Below are 21,935 nucleotides of genomic sequence, written 5' to 3'. Positions count from 1 at the left end.
TCGTCCTTGTCCTCCCGCTCCTCCCCATCCTCCTCCAACTCCTCCTGCCCTCCTCCCCCTCCTCCTCCTCATCCTCTTCATCCTCCTCCTCGCTGTTTATCTCGTTGCCAGAAATAGATGCACGTGGTAAGAACTCCCAGAGACTCCATGCCAGCATCAAGGTCGGGAGCCGAGGTTGAGCCGAGGTTGAGCGGGTGTGAGGGATGCTGTCCTGGACGGGGTAAGGAGGGCAGACCCCCAGGCAGGAAGCGCTGGGCGCTGACAGGAGGGGAGAGTGGGGGTCAGTCCCCAGGACGAGAGCCGGCTCGCGGAGTGCGGGATCCCCACATGGGGCCCGGCCCGCCTCACCTTGCGTGTCCCTGGGGGGCAGCGGGCAGCCCTCAGGTGTGCCGTGTGACGGTCATGGTGGAGGCCCCAGCGGCCGAGGCACGTCCTGCCACAGGTGCCCGGTAGGGGACCCTGGGCTGCCGCGGCTGAGCTGGGGACACGTCTTGGGACAGAAGCACTTCCACGGGCCGTCCCTGCGTCCACACGCTCACGGGCCGCTCTGACCCGTTCACCGAGGGCGGCGGCCAAGCCACCTGCTGCGCCGGGAGGCGGGTGAGGCCCCTGCTCTCTCGGCCAAACTGAACAGTGGAGACAGACGCTTCCCAGATTACAAAATAAGGCAAGAATTTCATGTTTTTAAGGGGAAAAGTATTTTAGGTAACCAGGCTAAAAGTGTGTTTTAGCCATAATGTGGGGGATACGTGGCACGTGTAGCGGGCAGGCCTCTCCGGGGAGGGGTCCTCAGGCTGCGACTTGAAGGAGCCCCCACATGGGGGTGCAGGGAGGGATGGGCAGGGGCAGCGGCCCACAGGGCCACCGAGGGGGGAACACGGTGACGCCGGGAGGAGCACAGACCGGGCTGGGCCAGGCCGCCGTGAAGCCCCGAGCGGGGGGGCTGGCTGTCACTCAGAGCTGCGCACTCAGTAGAGCGGTTGGGGCGGGGGGCCTGGGGGCACAGGGCCACCCGTGTCCCTCGGAGACCTTTCGAGCTAATTCACTTCTGTGAGCGGGCCTGAGGACCTCAGACATGACGGGTCCCTACGAAGCACGGGGTCTGCAGCGTGGACACGCGGGCTTTGGAACATTCCAAGTTCCTATGTTGGGGGGTTAGCTGGGCAGGTACGTACAGGTCAGTGTGAATCCGACACGGGGAAAATCCCAGGGGACAGGCTGGCATGCTGCACGCATGGCGCGTGACCCTGGTCAGGCGGCGGGTAGCCGGGTCCCCCGCCCGGTGCTACGGGCCCACCCGGGTGTTCTGATGTCTTGTCGGGAGCCTCACTTCCTCCAGAAGCGCAGCCAACCTCGCACGGAGAGTGTGGCCTGGCCGCGTGGCCCTGGGTGCGTGACAGGCTCCAGGGTCGCCTTGTTGGGACAGGTACGTCCTCCGTCCACGGCGAGCAAGGGCCGTTTGGTGTCTTGCCAGCCACGGGGTGGGGAGGAGATGCTGGGAGGCTGCCCCCCCGCCCCCGCACGTGCAAGAGGACGATGTGCACGTTTAGCAACGAGGGCCCGACGCATGGGCTGCTACTGCGGGACTCCCTGGCGCGTTGCTGTTGGACGTCGAGCCACACAGGTGAGACGTGAAGCTTCGAGTGGCAGAGGCCCCGGAGCCCCTGAAACTGTGGCTGTCGTAGCAGTTAGTGTCGTTCTCACGTCTGTCCTCCTGCTCTGTTCTGGGGCGGCCCTCACGGCCTTGAACAGAGGTAGGTGACGGGCTCCGAGCAGTGAGACGCGCCGTTAGATGCGGTGACGCCCCCGGTAGGGTTACCGACAGGTAGGGCTGCCCACTGGGCCCTGGGAGGGGGCACGGACGACGACAGGCCTCGTGGGGCCCCATCAGGGACACCGCGCTGCCAGCCATGACCACCCAATCCTGCGGGCGGGGAACCCTGATTTTTAGCATTTTGTAAAGACTCGTATTTACCGTATTTGCCGTATTTGCTGTAGAGCCAGAGAGCGTGGGAGGGGCAGAGGCACGCGGGCGGCGAGAGTCTTTAGCAGGTCGTGAGCCAGCAAGGAGCCCGTGGGGCTCGAGCCCACAACCCTGAGAGCAGAACGTGGCTGAGACCCCGAGCCGCTGGGTGGACCGAGCCCCTGGGCGCCCGGATCTTCGGGTCTGCGGATCCCGTCCCAGGCCCGCCTGCGAGGTGCCGGCAGGGGCCGGGAGCAGATGCTCGGCCTGGTCCTCGCAAGCCGGGGTGAGGGGGTGCACGGTGTCCGGGGCCGAACGCTCCTGTGCCGCCCGCCCCCTGGCCCGTCCTGGGAAGGGCGTCTCCGGCACAGAGGCAGCGTGTGCGGAAGCCAGGACCCCGCTGGCCAGTGTTTGAGGCTGACGGGACCACGGGGACGCCCGGCTCCCCAGTGCGCGGCTCCGCGGGGCGTCTGCTGCTCAGGCTGCGGGGAGGCTGACGCCCTCCTGCACACAGCGGGCCACGCTCCGGGCACCCCAGCCGGGGTAAGGGTCTGTGTGCTCTCGGGCACTGGACGCGGGCCCCGGGGAGGCCTGTCCCCGGGCTGGTGACAACGGCTAGCCGTGGTGTCCGCTGCCCCTGCGCCCCGTTCTGCTGTCTGGCCTCCCCCCACCACCCCCCCGGGATGGTGCAGGCCCCGTGACAGGGGTGACCTCACACACGCTCGTGCGACAGCCTGCTGCCTGGGGAAATGAAACTAGGAGGGGGGACGAGGAGTAGAAGGAAGAAAGGACCATCTGTGATCTTAGGACCCTAAAAACAATCCTGTTACATCGTATCTTCTGGTACTTTTTAGTTTTTTTTAAGATTTTCTACATTGGGGCAGCCTGGGTGGCTCAGCGGTTTGGCGCCGCCTGCAGCCCAAGGTGTGACCCCGGGTCCTGGGATCGAGTCCTGTGTTGGGCTCCCTGCGTGGAGCCTGCTTCTCCCTCTGCCTGGGTCTGTGCCTCTCTCTCTCTCTCTCTCTCTCTCTCTCTGTGTCTCTCATTAATAAATAAAACCTTAAAATAAAAAGATTTTGTACATTGATGAGAGAGCAAGTGCGAGAGCGAGAGCGCGGGCACGAGCAGGGGAGGGAGCAGCCACTCCCCACGGGGCAGGGGCCCCATCCCAGGACCCTGGTCCCGTCCTGAGCCGAAGCAGACGCTCCACCGCTGAGCCCCCGGGCGCCCGCCCTCCAGCACCCTAGTCGGGTTCCTCCCAGTCGCTGTATATGACGCATACAATCTTCTAGACCATTCTTTTTTTTTTTTTCCTCCTGAGCATTTTCCCAACGGCAAAGGCACGCTTTGGGCGCGTTGCTTCAAGGCTGCACGATATCCTCATCATGGGCTTTCCCACGACTGTTGGACTGTCTGATGGGACGTTGTTCTGTCGTGGAACTGAGAGCGACGGAGGCCGCGGTCGTGTGTCTCACCTGGGGAAGGACTGGTCACGAGCTGCCGGGTCCCCGAGGTCGGGCCCAGAACCATTTTCAGCGACTAGATTTCAAGAGCGGGGAAAATGCCAGCGGGCCTCACTTTTTCTCGGGAAGAATGTCAGAGAATTAAGGGGCTTTATTTCTAAACGTCTCAAAAGAGCAAAGAGGTGTTAGCTGGATATGCATGTTCACGAAACGCTTATCGTTTCTCATTTGAGAAGATATCGGTGGTGAGACTTTGGATCTGGCTCCTTCCGCCCCTCGCAGAATCACAGGGCGCTGGCCTCTTGCCGACGGGGGCAGTTCTCCGGGCGCTGGTGTCTTGGTGGGCACGCCTGCCCGCAAGGATGGCGCTCCGGGCCGCTGCCGCTCCGGCGCTTCGGCGTCAACACGGTCTTGTCCGCTCTGCGCAGCGCAGCACGGTCGTGGGATTGGGGTTTTCCAGCCCTGGCTGCACGTCCCAGCCTCAGCACCCAGTGGCTCCGTGGCCTTGGGCAGCGTTCTTCGCCTCTGCTTTGTCAGCGACGTGAGGCCGGCAGCGCCGACGCCACGGGTTTGCCTCATAGGTCACGCTGTTTAACGCTAAACTCTAGGTCTTCAGGAAGCGGTTAACAGGGCACCCACCCAGGGGGCTCAGCGGTGGAGCGTCTGCCTTGGGCTCAGGGCGTGACCCCGGGGTCCCGGGATGGAGTCCTGCATCGGGCTCCCTGCAGGGAGCCTGCTTCTCCCGCTGCCTGGGTCTCTGCCTCTCTCTGTGTCTCTCATGAATAAATAAAATCTTTAAAAAAAAAAAGTGGCCAACAATCACAGTACGCAGGTTAAACCTTGCCTGGAGCGGCCCAGAACGGGTCACTTGTGAGTGAAGGCACCTCCGCCGGGGTGAGCGGATCCCTGTGACTGCCCGGGCCGCGGGCATGGCCTGTGTGGTGGGCACGCGGCGGGCTCTGCGGCGGTGGCCTTGGCCAGGGTGCAGAACGGCCCGCCGCCTTCCTGGCCGGGCAGCTCTAGGTGGCCTGTGAGCTCTCCCGGTTTGGAACGGGGCCGTGAGGCTCGTGTGTCAGGCACGGCCCCCTCCCCGGGACTGCTTCAGCCCACGTGAGCGCGGGGATCCTGCCGCAGTCGCTCTGCGCCGAGTACAAGTAGCGATGTCTCTGGGGGAAGCGAGGTGTCTGCCCTTGGCTCCTTGCAGTGAGCGGCGTGTCCACAGGTTCAGGACGTGCATGTGCCTCTTGTCCAAGTGGTTTGTGTCAATCTTATGAGCCCCGTGAATCGTGAAACGGTCATACACCCACCTGTGACTTAGCCAGTCGGAGGTGAGATTATAGCTCGTCTCCAACAAGTCCGTGGGACCCTCCGGAACGCACTCTCGTACGTTCTTAGCCCCGTTCCCTTTAGGGCCGCCCCTGCCCCCGTGGCTGCATAGGCCGGGTGCTAAGGTGCCCAGCGGAGGGAGGCCGTGGGAGCCGGAGTCTGTCCCTGGCTCAGACTGGGCCCTGGGGTGTGGCTCCATGTCCTGGATGACGGTGCACCGTTTTGTTCAAGTGCATCCTTATGTTTCTATGCGCTTTTTGGAAAAAAAAAAATCTTTACAATTCATTTATTTACCTAAAGGGACAACATGGGGGGGGGGGCAGGGGGACAGGAAGAGAGTGAAGCTCCAGCAGACTCCACACTGAGCGTGGAGCCGGGAGGGGCGCGATCCCACGGCCCTGAGGTCATGGCCTGAGCTGAAATCAGGAGTCGGCCGCCCCTTCCGCGTACCCTCCCAAGTGGCCGCGAGGCCTCTGTGGACCGGAGCGAGACACGGCTGTCACCGAGAGTCGCCCCTGCCGCACTCACATCCAGCACGTGTCTGAAGAAAGAGGAGATCACGAGCTCCATCCACGTCGCTGGTAACTCGGACGGGGAACAAAGAGCTGGGCCTTCCCCGAGGAGGCCGGTTCCGCGCCGCCCGGCCGGAGGAAGCGCGGTGCCTCAGCTTCGGGTTTGCGGAGATGGGCACCAGCCGGCAGTGCTTGAAGAAGGTCGCTGTGAAAACCAGAGCTTTCTGCAGCAGGCTTCTCTTTCCACCAGGATCCACACGTGGCGGTGCTCCCGCCCACGGAGCGCTCTGGGGCGGAAGTCGGGAAACGGCGGGGTGGCCGCCGACCCCAAGGAGGTGCACGTGGGCGGCGGCCAGGGGGACAGGCGTGCCACCGCGCCTCTCACGGGCGAGCCAGGGCCCTGGGGCGGGGCGCAGACGCACGCACGGCCTTGGAAGGAGGCCCGTGAGCCTCCAAGCCAGGCCAGGCTCTCTTCTCTGCCCCAGCCGCGTCTTTGCCGCGTTGGCCTGCCCTGGGCGTGACAATCATCACCCACGGGGCTAAGGCCTCCAAGTGCGGCTGAGGACCGTGCTCTGTGGCTGTGGCAGCATTGGGGGGGCGGGGGGTTGGCCGAGTGTGAACTGCTGCCTCGGAGGGAGGGACTGTGTTGGGATGCCTGGTGGGGGGAGAGGGAAAGTTGCAGCCCCCGCAAGTCCCCTCTCCCTGCTAACCGGCTGCTGTGCCTCGAGGGAGGAGACGGGTGCTCGGGATCTGGGCACCCGCCCGCGCGTGGTGAAGCCCGGGGAGCGTCACACGGTAATTACCCGTGTGATGTGGCCTCCTGGGTAGCTGTAAGCAGAGCCGCTCTGTGACTCAGGATGTGACCTGTCATCGTGCTGCTCTGCTTGGACTGCAGGTGAATGCTTTAATTTTTTTTTTTAAATAAACCCACCTATCAATGGAGCACCTTCGGGTTATGCCTACTAACGGGGCACCGGGTGGCTCAGTCGGCTAAGCGTCTGCCTCAGCCCAGGTCATGATCCCGGGTGCTGGGATCGAGTCTCCCACCAGGCCCCCTGCTCGGCGGGGAGTCTGCTTCTCCCTCTCCCTCCGCCACCCCTCCTCCCGTTCGTGCTCTCCCACCCGGATAACTTTCCTTCCAAAGCGATTCAGCTGAACACGAATTATACACATTCACAGGTCCTCCATCGTGAGATAGTCTGGAAACTTCCCTTGAGAGGCACATTCATTTGTGCCCAGGGAGGCTTTGAGATGTGGGCTCCGTCGTACGGGGAACGCACACGTCGACAAACCACGAGCCCGAGGAGCGGTCTGCCAGCTTGCCGAAGCAAGAGGAGACGTGCTCAGGAGAGTGACACACAGCAAACCTTGGCACGGGCGACGAGAGCGGGAGCTGATAATTCCATCTCGGGCACCGCGGGGGGAAGAACCCAGAGCCGCTGCATCCCTGAGGCTGGGGTTGGGGTTCGGTGGCGCGTGGCTGGATTGTCTCCTGCCGGTTGGTCCTCTGAGCTAGAAACGGTGCCTGGAGCTCTGCTAGGGGTTGGGAGTCCTTGTCAGGAAGGTTCTGGAAGGACCGTTACAACATCCGTGTGTGTGCCGCGCTCGGGGAGAGCAGGGCCGTTGTGGGCATGAAGGGGAGGAGGATGGCAGTAGAATTGCAGCAAAGATCTTTACTCATTTTGATAAACCTGGAAAGATGTAAAAGCTTTCAAGGCTGCTGATGGCTCCCCAACTTCTTCCCTTCGTTGGTGACCTAAGCTGGAGGCCGCGGCAGCGTTACCGCAGGAGCGGTCTGAGGGCAGGACGCCTCTGCTGAAACCCGGATGCTCTTCTGGAGTGCGTGTGTTTCGAGGGGAGGAGGAAACCTTCCTCCCTGTGATACCTTCAGCCGAATCCGGCCCACATCCTACCCCAGCTTCACCACTTCCACGATGAGAAATTGTGTGTTTGGCTTTCACTTCTTGTTAGCAGTAGGGCTGGCTTTCACCTAAGCCCCGGCCGGGGGGCTCGGGGGCTCGGTGCATTGGCGCCGGCCAGCCCTGGGTTTTGATCCTGGAGCTGCCCCTTGGCGGTGTGGGCCTTGTAATCTGGAAAATGAGGACGTTTTACCCACCTTCTCGGCCCGAAGTGAGGATAGTGAGGATTGGAGGGAGTGTAAGGACGCCCCAGGCTCTCTTGCAGCTACGCCCGGCCGTGGAACTGGGTTCCAGCCTCTTGTAGGCATAACGGGTGGGAGGGGGGGCCCTCCGACGTGCTCTCCCCTTCCTGTGGCTTCTACGTGGCCGGTGCGCAGGGGGTGCAGTAGACGTCTCGGACCACGCAGTACGGCGTGGTTTGGGAGTATCTGAGCAAACAGATACCAAGAGCTTAGGTGTCTCCACCATGGAGATCCTGTGCGCACCCTCGGCCACTACGCTGTGCTGTGCATGCGGCAGATATGAAGTGGTTCTTGTTTAAACCACCATCAGTTTGACGTTTGATAGGACAGGTGAGCCTACATCCTGAAACAGCCTGTGAAAACAGTGCTGAATGCATTGGAGAATTTTTAAGTGGGCAAACAGCTAAGAATGTTGGTGGGGGATGATTTAGAATTGGAGCCATCCTGTACGTGAGTTGTTTGATTCATCCAAGTCTTGCTCTTCTTTAAGTAAATGCAACTACAAATCCTGGTTAATTCACGGTGGTGTGTAAGGAAGTGTAAGGAAGCTCCTGACGTCTTAGGCAAGAACATCAGTCTTTGTCCCAAGCCCTCAGTCACTTGGCAATTATGTGACTCCCCCAGCACGTGCAGGTAGGCTCATAATTACTGGGTTGACTGGAAAGCCCCCAAGAGCTGGAGAGCCCCCAGACCAGCCAGTGGGTCTGGTTGTAGCCCAAGTCTAAGAATAGCCACGCCAACTTCTCGTTAACATGGTCTGTTACTAATAGATCATCTGTATCATCCCAGGGAAGGGGAGGAAGACGTCCTGTAATCCCGAAAGAGCAGCTTAAAAGCGACCACTGTTTGCAATAAATAAGAATGGGGTGCGATAGCCCTTTAGGAGCCCACGATGCCCATCTAGGAAAGGAAGATTGAGGCAGTCCCAGGGAGTCAGGAGCTGACGTTGACAGCACCCCGCGATTTGGGCAACTAGGCCTTCACAGCCTACCCCCACCTCTGGGATCGCCAGCAACGCGTTTCAATGAAATCGTAGGTTCCTGCTTGGACCAGACACAGGACTTCTAGTTGTGGGTTTTACTGACTCTGCAAAAGCAAAGGAGGGCCGCAGCGTGTCAGCCACGCTCACAGCCCAGCTGACGGACCTCCGGGGGGCAGGCGGCAGGGCATCCGAGCGCCCGGGAAGCAGCCGTCCCTTGTGCAGGAAGGGCAGAGCTCCTCCTGTGGCTTCAAGTTCCTCCATTGCAAGGCCATAAGCCCGTCACGTACCCTGCCCAGCTCAGAAATGGAAGCCGACGTCGTCAGCTTTCTCGGCTCTTGGAGGCCTGTTTGCTGGGACGCCCTCTGAGGTCTGGCCCCCCGACTAGTGCCTGACGTGTCCCCGAGAGCCGCTGTGTCTTTCCCGTCGGTATCACCAGGGCTGTTTTAAGTGATATCACCACCTTTGGGGAGTCCTCTCTCAGGTCCATACATGAGAAAGTAAAAGCTGTTTAGTGGCAGTAGAGGACTTAGGTTCCGTGAAGTCAGCTTTGCAGGTGAATGTGTGCACGGACGGGCGCTTTCTGCAATTCACAGCCCTTGAGTGGAGGGTGTTGATCATCCCAACAGCGGTACTGCACTCAGGGTCCACGGACCCTCTGGTTTCCCGGACCGTGTCGAGGCTGGGCACGGCCCAGAAGACATCCCGAGCAGCCCGAGTTCATTCTGTGAAGGGCTTGGGCCTCCCGGGGACTCCTGAGCCCGCTGTGCCGTTGGTCTGCATCACATGAAAACCCTCCATTCTTGAGCCACAATTCATTAAAAGAATGTTGACTTCAGGGGTGCCCGGGCGGGGGCTCAGTCGGTTGGCCGTCTGCCTTCAGCTCAGGTCACGAGCCCCACGTCGGGCTCCCCGCTCAGCGCGGAGTCTGTGCCTCCCTCTGCCCCTCCCCCTGCTGGTGCCCTCTCTGTCTCCCTCTCAAATAAATAAAACCTTAAAAAAAAAAAGAATGTTAACTTCATTTGCTCTTGTGATTCTTTTTTTTAAAATTTCATTTATTTATTTATGAGACACACAGAGACAGAGAGAGAGAGAGAGGCAGAGACCCAGGCCGAGGGAGAAGCAGGCTCCATGCAGGGAGCCCGACGTGGGACTCGATCCCGGGACCCCAGGGTCACGCCCTGGGCTGAAGGCGGCACTAAACCGCTGAGCCCCCCGGGCTGCCCTGCTCTTGTGATTCTGAAGAGCTGGCTCCAACCAGAATTCAGAGTTGGTTCCCTCCTGGCCTTGCAGGCTTTCTATTCAAAGTGAACTTCATGTCTACGGGCACCCACCGTATACCCAGCGTCTGAGGTGTCCGGGGCTATGATACGTGGAGGGGTCACCCGGCCAGGCTGGACCTCGATAGTTTGTTCCAGATGATACAGATCAGAAGGTACAAGGCCTTTCTTGACTATAACATGAGGAACAATGACATGCATCTTTCTTTAAAAACAATCCGTTTTTGTAGAACCCAACCTCCTGAGGATCCATTTTTTCCCATTTCTTAAAACTGCATTGCGGTCACACGAGCTAGAAAATAAAGAGAAGAACGTGCACCACAGATTCGGTTCTGATGAAAATAGAGAAAGCACAGACCGTCTTTCCAGGCCGTGATTAAAGGCGACCTCTATGTCTGCGTCTCTCTCATTGCGGGTTTGTTCAAAATAGTTTTTGCGTCGTTCATGGTAACAGGTGATTTTCCTCGGCCGTCTGGCTCCACGGGTTCCGTCTGGGCTGTGGCCGCTCCCTGAGGGCTCATTACCTTCATGGCTCTCACCTGAGGTTGTGAGCGCCCAAGCAGGTCGGGATGCAATGTCCGGCACCACTTAATTGATCTCCTTAGCTGGGTGGAGACAACCCTGGAATGTGCAGGCCCAGGTGCGTGCTGTTTCACAGTCATTCTGTCCCCGTGGTTCTGGAAAGTTCTCCCCTAGGAACGGTGAGTGATCGAGCTTGCTCGAATTGCTCTCTGTCCCGCCAAAGGATCTTAGCAAGTCTGCCTCACGAACCTACGTTATCAAGTACGGGCAGAAAATGGAATAATGATAAAAAAGGACATGGAATCATAATCAGTGGTGCAAATCCAGTCAGCAGTGACCCGGAGTGAGACGTGTGAGGGGTGCGGAGGATGTGCACAGGCTGTGAGCGCACACGTCACTTTGCCGTGACGTCTGATGCAGTGAAGAGGATGTCCTGGAAGTGGCGGGAATGTGGGCCGAACGGGTGATCTCCAGCGTGTGTGCACGGCCGTTACCCACACCTGATGCCACCGGTTCTCTTGCCCGAAGCTCCGGCTCTGGGCAGAGAGGAGCACCTGTCGCAGGTGCACATGGAGGAGGTTGGAGCACATGGGGGGCATCTCTCCGGCACCATGAGGTTCCCCCCCAGGTCGTTCACATCTCATTTATTTGCACCGAATTGCATGTCATGAGAGGAATGCTCATTTTTAAAAAGAAGGGTTCCTGAGCAGATCGATAGTGTGAATGAAAATGAAGGAGCTCTCGGAGGAGCTCTTTAAGTGATGATTGGTGGGGGAGACTCTTTATAAAAGATTCGGAAAAATACACAAGGCTGTTGTGCAACGACTGTCTACTAGAAATTCAGAGGCAGCTCCTTCCCAGTTTGTTTGCCGGATTCCTGTGGCTGTTACCGCACATGAAGACGGGGGGGGATGTGCGTGCCTGTGCGAACCCTCTCGAACTGGACAGGTTTTTTTTTTTTTTAAGATTTTATTTATTTATTCATGAGAGACACAGAGGGGGAGAGAGAGAGAGAGAGAGAGAGAGAGAGAGAGAGAGAGAGGCAGAGACACAGGCAGAGGGAGAAGCAGGCTCCATGCAGGGAGCCCGATGCGGGACTCGATCCCAGGTCTCCAGGATCAGGCCCTGGGCTGAAGGCAGGTGTCCCACCACTGAGCCACCCGGGCTGCCCTCGGACAGGTTTTATGCTTGTGTTTTCCTAGAGAAGCTATGGGTAGGAGAGGTGGCCTCTTTGGGGCTTGTCCTCACTGCCTGCTGTCAGCCCCTGCCCCCCCACCCCTAGGCGATGACGCGGCTCGTGCGCCAGAGCCACCTCCACCTTCTCTTGCACATCCCTTTGCTTCACAGATGTTCTTTCCAGATCCTGCAGCACGTCAGGAAGGTGACCTCCACCGCCCTCTTTATTTCTTTTTTTAAGGATTTAGAGAGAGCACAAGTGGGGAAAGAGGCAGGTGGGGGGAGCATCAGACCCCACCATGAGCAGGGAGCCCGTGCAGGGCTTGATCAGGACCTGAGCTGACCTCGAGTCCCACGCCTAGCCGACTGGGTGGCCCAGCCTCGCCCTGGTTGGGCCCTGCACGCCTGCTGCCCGGGCCCTGCGCTGTGCGGATGGACCGTGCGGCCCGCGCTGCTCACCCGTAGCTTCTCATCAGAACCTGCTTTGCGGGGAGCGGATGGCAGGTGCAGCGAGCATTCAGACGTCGTGGTGAGCTTCTTGCTTTTCCCACGGCTGTGGAGGATGATCTGCTTGCTAAGGGCCTGTTCCCTGCCGGAGGCCCTGATGTCACCGGGGGCCAGCTCGTCCGTGAGCGTGGCGGTGGCGCGGCCTGTTCGTGGCCTGGGCCGGGCGTGTGGCCTGTAGCCAGCGGCCCACGCTTGAGGGAGCGTCCCAGTGACGCCCCTGGGGGTTGCCGCGCGGCGGGGTGTGCACTGGGCCGCGGGGCCGGCACAGACCCTCCTGGCAGGTGGGTTTTCCTGGGCCTCGTGGTGGGAGCGGCCGGCAGGAACCTGGTCATTCGGGGGTTCGGCCTGTGTGTGTGGATTCAGGCCCCGCGCCCGGACACAGAATCGGGGGCTGCGCTGCTGGTGACCGTGGTCGCCTGCAGGAAGGACACTCTGGGTTGCCACAGGGACGCCGGTGTCCTGTGCCTGGGCCAGAGCCGAAGGGCACCGGGGGACGTGTAGTCTAGACTGCGGCCTCTGTGCTTCTGGGCGGGGTCTGTGGGTGTCGTCGCCGCCACAGGAGAGCCGACCTCCGAACCCACAAACTTGCCTGCTAGTCACAATTTCCGGTTCCCCCGAGGAACGCTTCAGGACTTCCGCTGGCCTCCGTCCCATAGGGATGAAAAGACCAGGCCCTTCTTCTGTCGGGGGTCAGGACGGCAGCGATCTTCGTGGTCAGGGCTGGAAGGCGACTCATCTCCCACCTGTCGCTAGTGGGGGCCTTGTTCCACGCTGCTCGTGGGACTCGAGTGCTTCGTGCCCGGGCCGCGGAGTCGACTGCTGAAAAGTTGGCACGAGACTGAGAGCGCTGAGAACTACCCGTCCCACGGGCGCGTGTCCGCAGACACCAGGATGGCGCAGGAAGTGGCGGGCGGCGGGCAGCCGGACACAGGTGCTGCCCTGGAGCCCGCAGGACGCAGGAGCAGGGGCGCCAGGTGGCCGCTACCGGGTTCGTCTGAAGCTCGGTGTAAAGAGAGCCCCGGGTGTGGCACCGCGTGCCCCCAGGAGGCCGGCCGGCCGCTGCTGTGCGAGGCCCGGGGCTCCCCTGAGCGCGGCTCATCCCTTAATCCCGCGCCTGCTGCTTAACCCGCCAGCTGCCCTGTACGTGCTTTGTCACACTCCTGATTCTGCGAGTGTTCGGCGGAGACAGGGCCGGGTTTCACTTCATTTCTCCGCCTGGACACGCGGGGGAACGGGTTAGGCGGCCTGGATTACGGAGGGTTCCAACACGTTGCCCCAAGAAACGTTAAGGTCTGTAGCTGGATGTTGACCGCCCTAAGAAAGCCTCGACGGGAATGAGCATCCACAGATGTTCTCTCCCGGCAGGGAGCACGAGACCGCGAGTCACTGGCTGGGAAGGGGAGGCGCAGGCCAGGCTGTGCCCAGGGGTGTGACGGTGACGCCGCTGAGTCTCTGTTGCTAGGGGGGCGCTTAGACTGTAGCTGATCCTTCCCTGCTTTTAAAAAATTTTATTCGTGAGAGACACAGAGAGAGGCAGAGACACAGGCTGAGGGAGAAGCATGGGAGCCCAACGCGGGACTTGATCCCGGGACCCCGGGGTCATGCCCTGGGCCAAAGGCAGGCGCTAAACCCGGAGTCCCCCGGGCATCCCGAGCTGATCCCTTTTTTTGTTTCTCAGTATGAAATGGTGACCTCGTTCACTTTCTGAAAACTATTGTTTGGTTTCTCTTTCCGGCTCCTAGAAGTACAAATAAAAACAAATGGTGTGACGTGAGGCATATCCGGGGGGGGGGGCTAGGACATTCTGCACATCTGCAGAAGCGAGTGCCGTAGAAGGAGTTCCTGCAGATACCGAGAATCTAAAAAGTGATTACAAGGTGTGTGCCCGTGTGTGTTTGAGGGGACACAACACGTGAAGATGTTCTCTGGTGAATTGAGGCCGCCCAACAAAAACCAAAAGACGACTGGCTTTTCTCTGTCCCGCGGGAGGACGGGCTACTCCTTGATCTCTGAATTGTGGCCCACTCGACGCGTCGGGGCCCCGGGCCTGCTGTCCGTGCGTGTCACAGGTGCCTTCGAGTCCTGCGAGGGCCCAGAGTGCAGAACGGAAGGTGCTTGTGGATTCAGGGATCCCCATGGAGAAGTCGAACATTGGGACCTACGTTTTGCCCGAAGGAATTTTACTCAAAATACTGATTTTCAGTTTAGAATGCTTCTTGGAATTAATGGGACCTATTTATCGTAATTGCCTAATTATGAAGGCAGTTCAACTCTCCATTTGCAAGGGAAGAAAGTTGGAACTATTCCATATATATGAAAGTTGGTCTCCAAATTTTTAGAGCTTTTTTTAAAAAAATATTTTATGTATTTATTCATGAGAGACAGGGAGAGACACAGGCAGAGGGAGAAGCAGGCTCCATGCAGGGAGCCCGACGTGGGACTGGATCCCGGGACCCCGGGGGTCACGCCGTGAGCTGAAGGTGTAGACACTCAACCACTGAGCCCCCCCAGATGTCCCTGTTTAGGGCTTTTTATCTGTTATTTTGCTGATGTTTATATGTCTGAGGGAATACATGCTGATTATCGCTGATTTACAACGTCCAGAAACACTTGGATAAGTCAACAAGAATCCTGCAGCTGCCCCTAAATAACCACTAAGCCCCTCGGATGTTTCAGCCTTGAAGGCTCTTCCCGCTGCTCGGACTCCGAGCCCCTGCTCCCAGGGTCGCGCTCCTGAGCGCCCAGCACTGAGCCTCCCGCCAGCGCCTCTGGGAGTCTAGTGGGTCGGCGGCCCCGCAGGCCCGAACTCAGTAGTTGGCAGTGGCAGGCCCAAGAGACTGAGAAGGTGCCGAGGCTGCCAGTGGCGGCTCCCGCCACCCCGCCTTCCCTTGGGTGACCTGGAGGTGGCCCAGGTCCCTGCCTGGCAGGTGCGGCGCTGACGGGGCAGGTGCACAGGCGCGGGACTGCGAGCCGGGCCTGGTTGGCACCGCGTGGAGCAGCCGGGGCGCAGAGGGTGCCAGGCCATCTGCCCCACTCGCGATCCCCTCCCCTGGCACCCGAGCTGCCCTGTGGGAGGTTACACCTCCAGAGAGGGGGCACCTACAGCTTCTACAGCCTCCCCGCCGTTGCTGCACTGTGTGCCCCTGCCCCCCCTGCGCCCCTGCCCCGGGAGCCCCCCTCGCACACCCCTACCCGGGGACCCCTGCACCCTCACCCCAGGAGCCCCCCTGCACCCCTGCCCGGGAGCCCCCCTGCACCCTCACCCCGGGAGCCCCCCTGCCCCCTGCCCGGGAGCCCAGTGCCTGAAGCACATTCTCTACTCGGTGCCGGTTTATGGACGTGAACGGGAGGGCCGCGGCACAGAGAGGCTACTAGCGCTCTGCCAAGATTCACTTATCCCGCATCATATTTCCTGGCGCTCAAAGACTCTGGGCAAAAGGGACGACGCCGGCTGCTAGCACGAGCTCTTACTGAGTCACCATCTATTTTTAAAGAGCACGGGAGAGTCACATTTCCAGTCTCCAGGAGCCCCTGCGGAGGATACTGTGCGCTGCCCTCTGAAGCTCGCTGCCTTCACACTTCATCTCTGGCCCTGAACTGGACAGAGACAAATTGGACTTCCGATATAAAAGTCACACTTCATTTTTTATTGATGTGTTTTTCAAAGAGAGGAGGTGCACAGTAGTTTTTTTAGGATGTTATTTACTTATTTCTGAGAGACACACAGAGAGAGGCAGGCTCCCTGCTGGTGACACCAGGCGTCGTTCTCAACCTCGGGGTCCCTCGGATGGCTTGGTCCTGGCCTCGGTCCTGGCCCCGGGTGGAGGCCGGTGCGCTGTGGCCTCGACGGGGACGGGTCCCCAGCTCCAGGCCGGCTTCTCTCTGCAGGCTCGGCTCCCTGCACGCTCCCCTGCGTCTCCAGCTGCCTTAGCTTCGGTTGGGACCTTGAGTTGTGTGCCCCAGCCCAGGCGGGCCCTGGCGTGCAGCGGGCTGCCCTCCCTGGGCTGCGGCCTGCACACCGCAGGCGACGAGCCTGACTCTCCATCTGCCCGAATAAACATCCTTCCCGGCCCAGGATCTTGAAAATCGTTGTTCTGTGTATTTTGTCTGCGTTCATGTGTTTGTTCCTTCGGTCTTCCTCTCTCTGTCCCCCCCTCTTCCCCCCCCCCCCCGTTCCTCCCCATCTCGTTGTTTCCGATGGAGGGCGGATGGAATCCCTGATGTATCATCTTCCCTGACGCCGGTTCACCTCTTGTCTCTGTTTTTGAGTCAGGAGCTCTAGCGACTTCTCCCAGGTGGCTTCTTGCAGTGACCCTCTGGGTAAGAAACACCTGCCTCCCAGTCACTTGGGACCGTCACTGAAAGTGCCGGGTGCTGGGCCCTCCCGCCGGCCTCCCCTGTCGGAGTCTGTGGGGTGAGGCCCAGGAGGCTGCAGTGCGAGCGCCTGGGCGGGGGGTTCACACACACTCGGCTCGGGAACGGCCCAGGGGGCTGGTTTGGCAGGTCCGCAATGTGTGCACTTGATGGTATTCTAACGGGTAAGGACGCAGGAAGGAGGGAGGTTGGCTTCCAAGCCCACGTGGAAGCCTCAGCCCCTTCTGTGACAAAGTGAGGCTGCTTGTCTGAGGAACCATCTTCCTGATTTTTATTCCCCTCCGACTGTCAGCGGCAGGTGAAGCCTCACCTTCTGCAGCTCCTGACAAGGCAATAACTGCTGACCCTGACCTTGCAGAACGTCCCTTGCTAAAAGTCTGCCCTTAGCTTTCGCTGAGAAGATGGTAACTGAATGGAATCTGCAAGGCCTTGGTTCCGGCGGCTTTTTCTCGAAAGCACCGCACGTGTGCGATCCCCGGGCGGAGCCCTTCGGGGAGCCAGGAGGGGCCGGGAGTCGTGAGCTGAACTGCGTCCCCCGAGTGTGAGAAGCGGTGATAACGGCCGTGAGGGGGCGACTCTGAACTGGCCTTACCCTGCGCTGGAGCGCACCGCGGCTCCCTCCTTCGTGAGGGCGAGGGACACACAAAGTGCAGGGAAGCCGGTGCGGGTAGGGTGCGGGCGAGGGACCCCGGAACCTCCCTGGAAGACGCACGTTCTCTCTGAGGCTGAAGAGGAAGGAGATCAACCTGGAGCGTTACACTGAAGCCGTCGGGGGTTCTCGCCGTGGGCCGAGCTTCCATCCCAGGAGACTTACACTCCGCCGCCCTGTCAGCCCGCCCGGCCGTTAGTCGGGCCTTCCGCTGCGTGTTGATCTGCGCCAGCGATGCTGGGAGGACGCCACACACCGTGTGGAAGACGTTTCCCCGGCATCGTGCGAGATTCAGGGATCCCGTCTCTGGCTCCGCGTTCCCCGACGGGCCCTCCAGGAAAGCCGAGGCCCTGGTGGGGCAGCCCCGTGGCTGTGTGCACGTCACTGTGCTAAAACACCAGCCAGCCACGGAGCCAGATGCTGTGCGCACGGCCTTTTTTCCTGGGAAGGCTGGGTCCTCAACATGCCACGTTGGTGTTGCTCAGTCACACCTCACTCCTCCTGCTCTGGAAAGGAGAAGGAACATGGAGCGTTCTCTTTCTTGTCATAAATTATCTGAAGTCTCATCAAAGGAGCTCATTGGATTTGTCCATTCTTTGAAGAGGGCGCGTGTGTTAAACAACAGGATGACTGGAAACCAGGAGTCTTGGCCTCAGGTCAATGAACAAACTTGGGTTTCACTTTCTTCATCTACAAAATAAGACTGAAAAGTTGGTGTCAAATGACGTATTTTATTCCAAAGTCCACAACCGTATTAGGTACTGTTCAGTTATATATGCTGTGTGACCCTGTAACGGTGACTGTATACCATGGAGGACTGGAGAGCTGCATGTTCTAGGGGGACCCAGTTAACTCGCTGGACAGGTTAAAATGATCATGAAGCTCCCAGAGAGTGACTCTTCTGTTTCGTGTTTTGATTTTCATTTTTTAAAGATTTATTTATTTATTTTAGAGAGAGGCGAGCACATGCAAGAGCTTAGGGTGGGGGGGAGGAGGGAGAGAGAGAATCTCAGGCCGACTCACTCCGAGCGAGGCGCTCGACACGGGGCTCGAACTCCCGACCCTGAGTTCACCACCTGAGCTGAAACCAAGAATTTGATGCTTAACCAACTACACCACCCAGATGCCCCGGATCCACGTTTCCCTTAAAGAGCTGTAGAGTGAGCTCTCTTCTTTGCTTTCGACTCAGACTTTTTTTGTTGTTTTTTACTTATACATATTTCCGCTAAATTTATTCAGCACAATGTATGCATTTTTTTTCTCAAAACATTTACTATTCTTTTTAAACATTTGCTGTTCTTTCCAAATCTCATTTGGTTAGACATTTTCATGTTCTACACAATGGGTTCCTCGTTTCTGTTTGTGGTTGCGACAGTAATTCAAATATCAATTAGAATTATTTAAGGTTATGGTGTTGGTATAAGTAACCATAGAAATTATTGTCCTAAGATACTGTCACATAAAGCTTTTTCCGAAGGGGAGGAATTTAGTATAAAGAAGAGCGTCCTTGTATGACATGGGAAATATTCACAAGTGAATATCCTCTTGTTCTTCTTCCCACCGAGTGGTGGTGTCTGTAGACAGAGACGGACTGTGCTTCAGGTATTCAGTTTGTGCTGGTTTGAAATAACAACAGTAAACACACTGGGTATACTATGAGGCACAAAGGGGGAACTTGATGACTTTTTATTGAATAAATGAATAAGGATGGATAGATACTGAGGTTTCTTCATAGCCACTTAATCCCACTGTGAAAATAGGTGAGGTCCTTCAATGTAAAACAAACGTTTTGGTTAATTCATTGTGATATGTATTAAGCACCTTAAATCGTATGAAGACTTCACCATGACGTTATAATTTAGGCAATTTTAGATGGTTTAGTATTAGACTAGGCTCCTTGCTGATTTTAGGGCATTTACTTACTAGACTAGTGAAGTATGTATACAAATATGTATAATTTCTGAGATAGGAATCCTAAAGGTAGTATTAGGACAAGGTTTCAGCATCTCTATATAGTATAGCTTATTCAAAAACTGTGTTTCATGGTTTAGCTCTCAGAAATACTGTTTGCTTCACAAATAAACTGAGGCAAAAAACTTAACATTTGTATATAGAACGTGAAGTGAGATAGACTCATTGAGAATGTTATTTATTAAATGAAAAGCATGATCATACATGTATCATAACAAGTTTTTATTTATTTTTTTTAACTAAAAATTTATTCATTCATGAGACACAGAGAGAGGCAGAGACACAGGCAGAGGGAGAAGCAGGCTCCATGAGGGGAGCCCGATGTGAGACTCGATCCCAGGACCCCGGGGCCATGCCATGGGCAGATGTTCAATTGCTGAGCCACCCAGGCGTCCCAGGACTTTTTATTTTTTATTTAATTGATTTTTTAAAAATATTTTATTAATTCGAGAAAGGCTGAGCGAATGTGTGGGGAGGGGCAGAAGGAGAAGCGGACTCCCTGCTGAGCAGGGGGCCCCAAGTGGGGCTGAATCCCAGGACCCTGGAATCATGATTGAGCCGAAAGCAGACGCTCAACTGCCCGAGCTACTGAGGCAGCCCTCAGATGTTTAAATAAAGGCCATATGTGCGTGTCCGTGTGCAGCTTTAAGAACAGTAGTAAGTCGGTTTGCACGTGTCCGTCATCTAAGTCAAGAGCTAGAACGTGACCAGGACTCAGGAGGCTCCCATAGGCCTCGCTGGTCACATTCCCTACATACCCCCACCCCACCCCTGTCCTGGAGCTTGGTGGTGGTGGTTGGTTGGTTGATGTTGCTTTTTTTGAAATCATTTCCTTGCCCAAACAGTTTGTCGGCTTAGCATGACTTTGAGCTTTATGTAAATGAAGTCATAGTGTCCGTACTCTGTGACCTTTGTCTTTCAGTATTTTGATTCTGAGGGTCACATACAGTCACGGGGTTCATTCATTTCCCCTGCCATTTCATCTTTCATGGCCTGGACACAACTCACTTTATCTGTTCATTGTCCTCTTGAAAATACTCCTAAATTTGTTTCAAAATACGAAATGTTCATTCATTCCATTTGAATCGTTGAGAGAATGATAAAGCATTCCATAGTAAGTTTTTCATTGATTTGTTAGAATTGCATTTGCCAGACAGTTCAACCAAATCCTTAAATATACTATTAAATATGCAGAGAGAGCAGACATTAAAGTCCGTATTTATGTCCACTGTATGGCCCCAGCAAATGAACAGTGGCCTAGCCTAGTCAATTTGCAATAAGTCCTCAGGAAGGAGGCCACAGGGCTCCCGGGTGGCTCCGTTAGTGAAGTGTCTGCCTTTGGCTCAGGTCATGCTCTCAGGGTCCTGGGATCGAGCCGCATGTGGGGCGCCCTGCTCAGCAGGAAACCCGCTTCTCCTTCTCCCTCTGCCCCTCTCCCCACTTATGCGCACGCTCTTTCTCTCAAATAAATACATTTTTTAAAGGCTGCACTTTAATGATCTTATTATTTCCTTTGCCCCCCTGCAGTTTTCAGCCTCCTGTACAAAATCTTTTCCCATTAAGCAGACATACTGGCGAGATTTTGTTACAGAGAGTGGCTTCTATCCTTGCTCTTAGTGTTTCCTCTGGTAGGTCTGCAGTCGTTCATAAGGTAGGCAAAAACTAGTGCTAAACTGGCTTGCTCAGCGATTCGAGAGAGGGGTAGAGTTCATGGGTACATAAACCACTGTCCGACAGCTAAGCGTCCCCAAAAGTTCATTTCTTAGGATAGTCAGGAAATCATTCACAAGTGTCTACCTCATGGGATCGCATCGACCTGGAGAACTGGTAGGCCAGTGACTCGGCAAGAGCAGCATTTGACTCTGATAGAATAAAGAGGAAGGAACATGAAATTGTTGTTTTTTCCCTTTTTTAATGCTATTGGATTCACTTAAATGTAACTTAAAATGGTATTTAAAAAGGACATTTAATTATCTAATCTACAAATTGCCTTAGTGTTCAAAGTATAGTAGAAAGAAATAGGGGCGCCTGGGTGGTAGAGTCGGTTAAGCATCTGACTTGGTTCGGCCCGTGTTGTGATCTTAGAGTCATGGGATTGAGCCCCATGATGGGCGCTCTGCTCAGTGTGGAGTCGGCCTGCGTTCTCTCTCTCCCCACCCCCACGCTCTCTCAGATAAATCAATTGAAATTTGTAGATTACTTCATTAAATTTCCTTTTTAAATATAATTTTAAGTTATAGTTAAATCTTAAAAAAAATAATCAGAACCACGTGTACACAGTCTCTGGGGAGTTGAGCATCTAGGGGTCAAGGTAGCTTTGATTTGTCTTAGGACTACTGGATTTGAATCCAGAGATCATCTCACTCTGATTCCCTTGCACTTGCAGCCCGGATGACAGTTCACTAATAATCTTTGTCTTGTACTGGCAACGTTCATTTATTGCCTTATCCTTAGCTCTATGGCAGTGCCTTCCACATACCACTTATCTATGAAATGAATGGATTTGAGGGCCCTTGACAGAGCTTGTTTCAACTGGTATATTCTGGTGATGAGTTAGTATTGCAAGAGTGGGCTGAACTTGCTGTGATGGTGATTTTAGGGAATGCCCTGTGTCTGCATGTCTTCTTCCTGGAGAGACTGTTACTGGCTTTAGCTTACTGAGGTTCCTGTGGGAAAATGAGGGCAGGGGCCCAGAGCACATGCCTGACCCACACATCACATTCAGCGCATTCTATGATGACGGTTGGGAGAAGATCCATTAGAAAAATACGAGGAACTTTGAGACCCTGTTGAGTTTAACAAATAGTTTTCTATTGAGCTGATGGACCGTAATGTATATTGAGAAGGCATTGCTGTTGATGATGATGACGATTAGAAGATCCGTGCCGAGATTCCTCTAAAAGCACTGTGGCTTCCCGATCCTTGAGGTTTCCAGTGTTCCTAACAAGTGCCCCCAGGCCCCTATGATTAGGTCCCATCCTACCTTCCAGGCTTTATGCAGCCTTCCTCTTCTGGCCGACTCTGTCCCTGTGGAGCCACATGTGGGGCTCGA

General features: G+C 56.6%; 1 protein-coding gene across 5 annotated transcripts in view; it reads left to right on the top strand.

Moving 5' to 3' along the window:
* Nucleotides 1–21,935, top strand: part of RETREG1 (reticulophagy regulator 1) — a 119,083-nt gene that overhangs the window by 84,257 nt on the left and 12,891 nt on the right. The window contains exon 1 of one of the 5 annotated variants that reach the window (XM_041749484.1): nt 115–220. The exons of the other annotated variants lie outside the window; for them this stretch is intronic. Within the exon in view, the coding sequence (XP_041605418.1) occupies nt 204–220 (17 nt within the window). The 5' untranslated portion in view covers nt 115–203. Of the gene's footprint in view, nt 1–114; nt 221–21,935 lie in introns of those variants that run through there. 5 annotated transcript variants of the gene reach the window in all.

This window comes from Vulpes lagopus, chromosome 3 (genome assembly GCF_018345385.1).
Source record: "Vulpes lagopus strain Blue_001 chromosome 3, ASM1834538v1, whole genome shotgun sequence".
Classification (NCBI taxonomy): Eukaryota; Metazoa; Chordata; class Mammalia; order Carnivora; family Canidae; genus Vulpes; species Vulpes lagopus.
The sequence above is the reverse complement of the archived record's forward strand: the minus strand, read 5'-3'. Positions and strand labels throughout refer to the sequence as shown.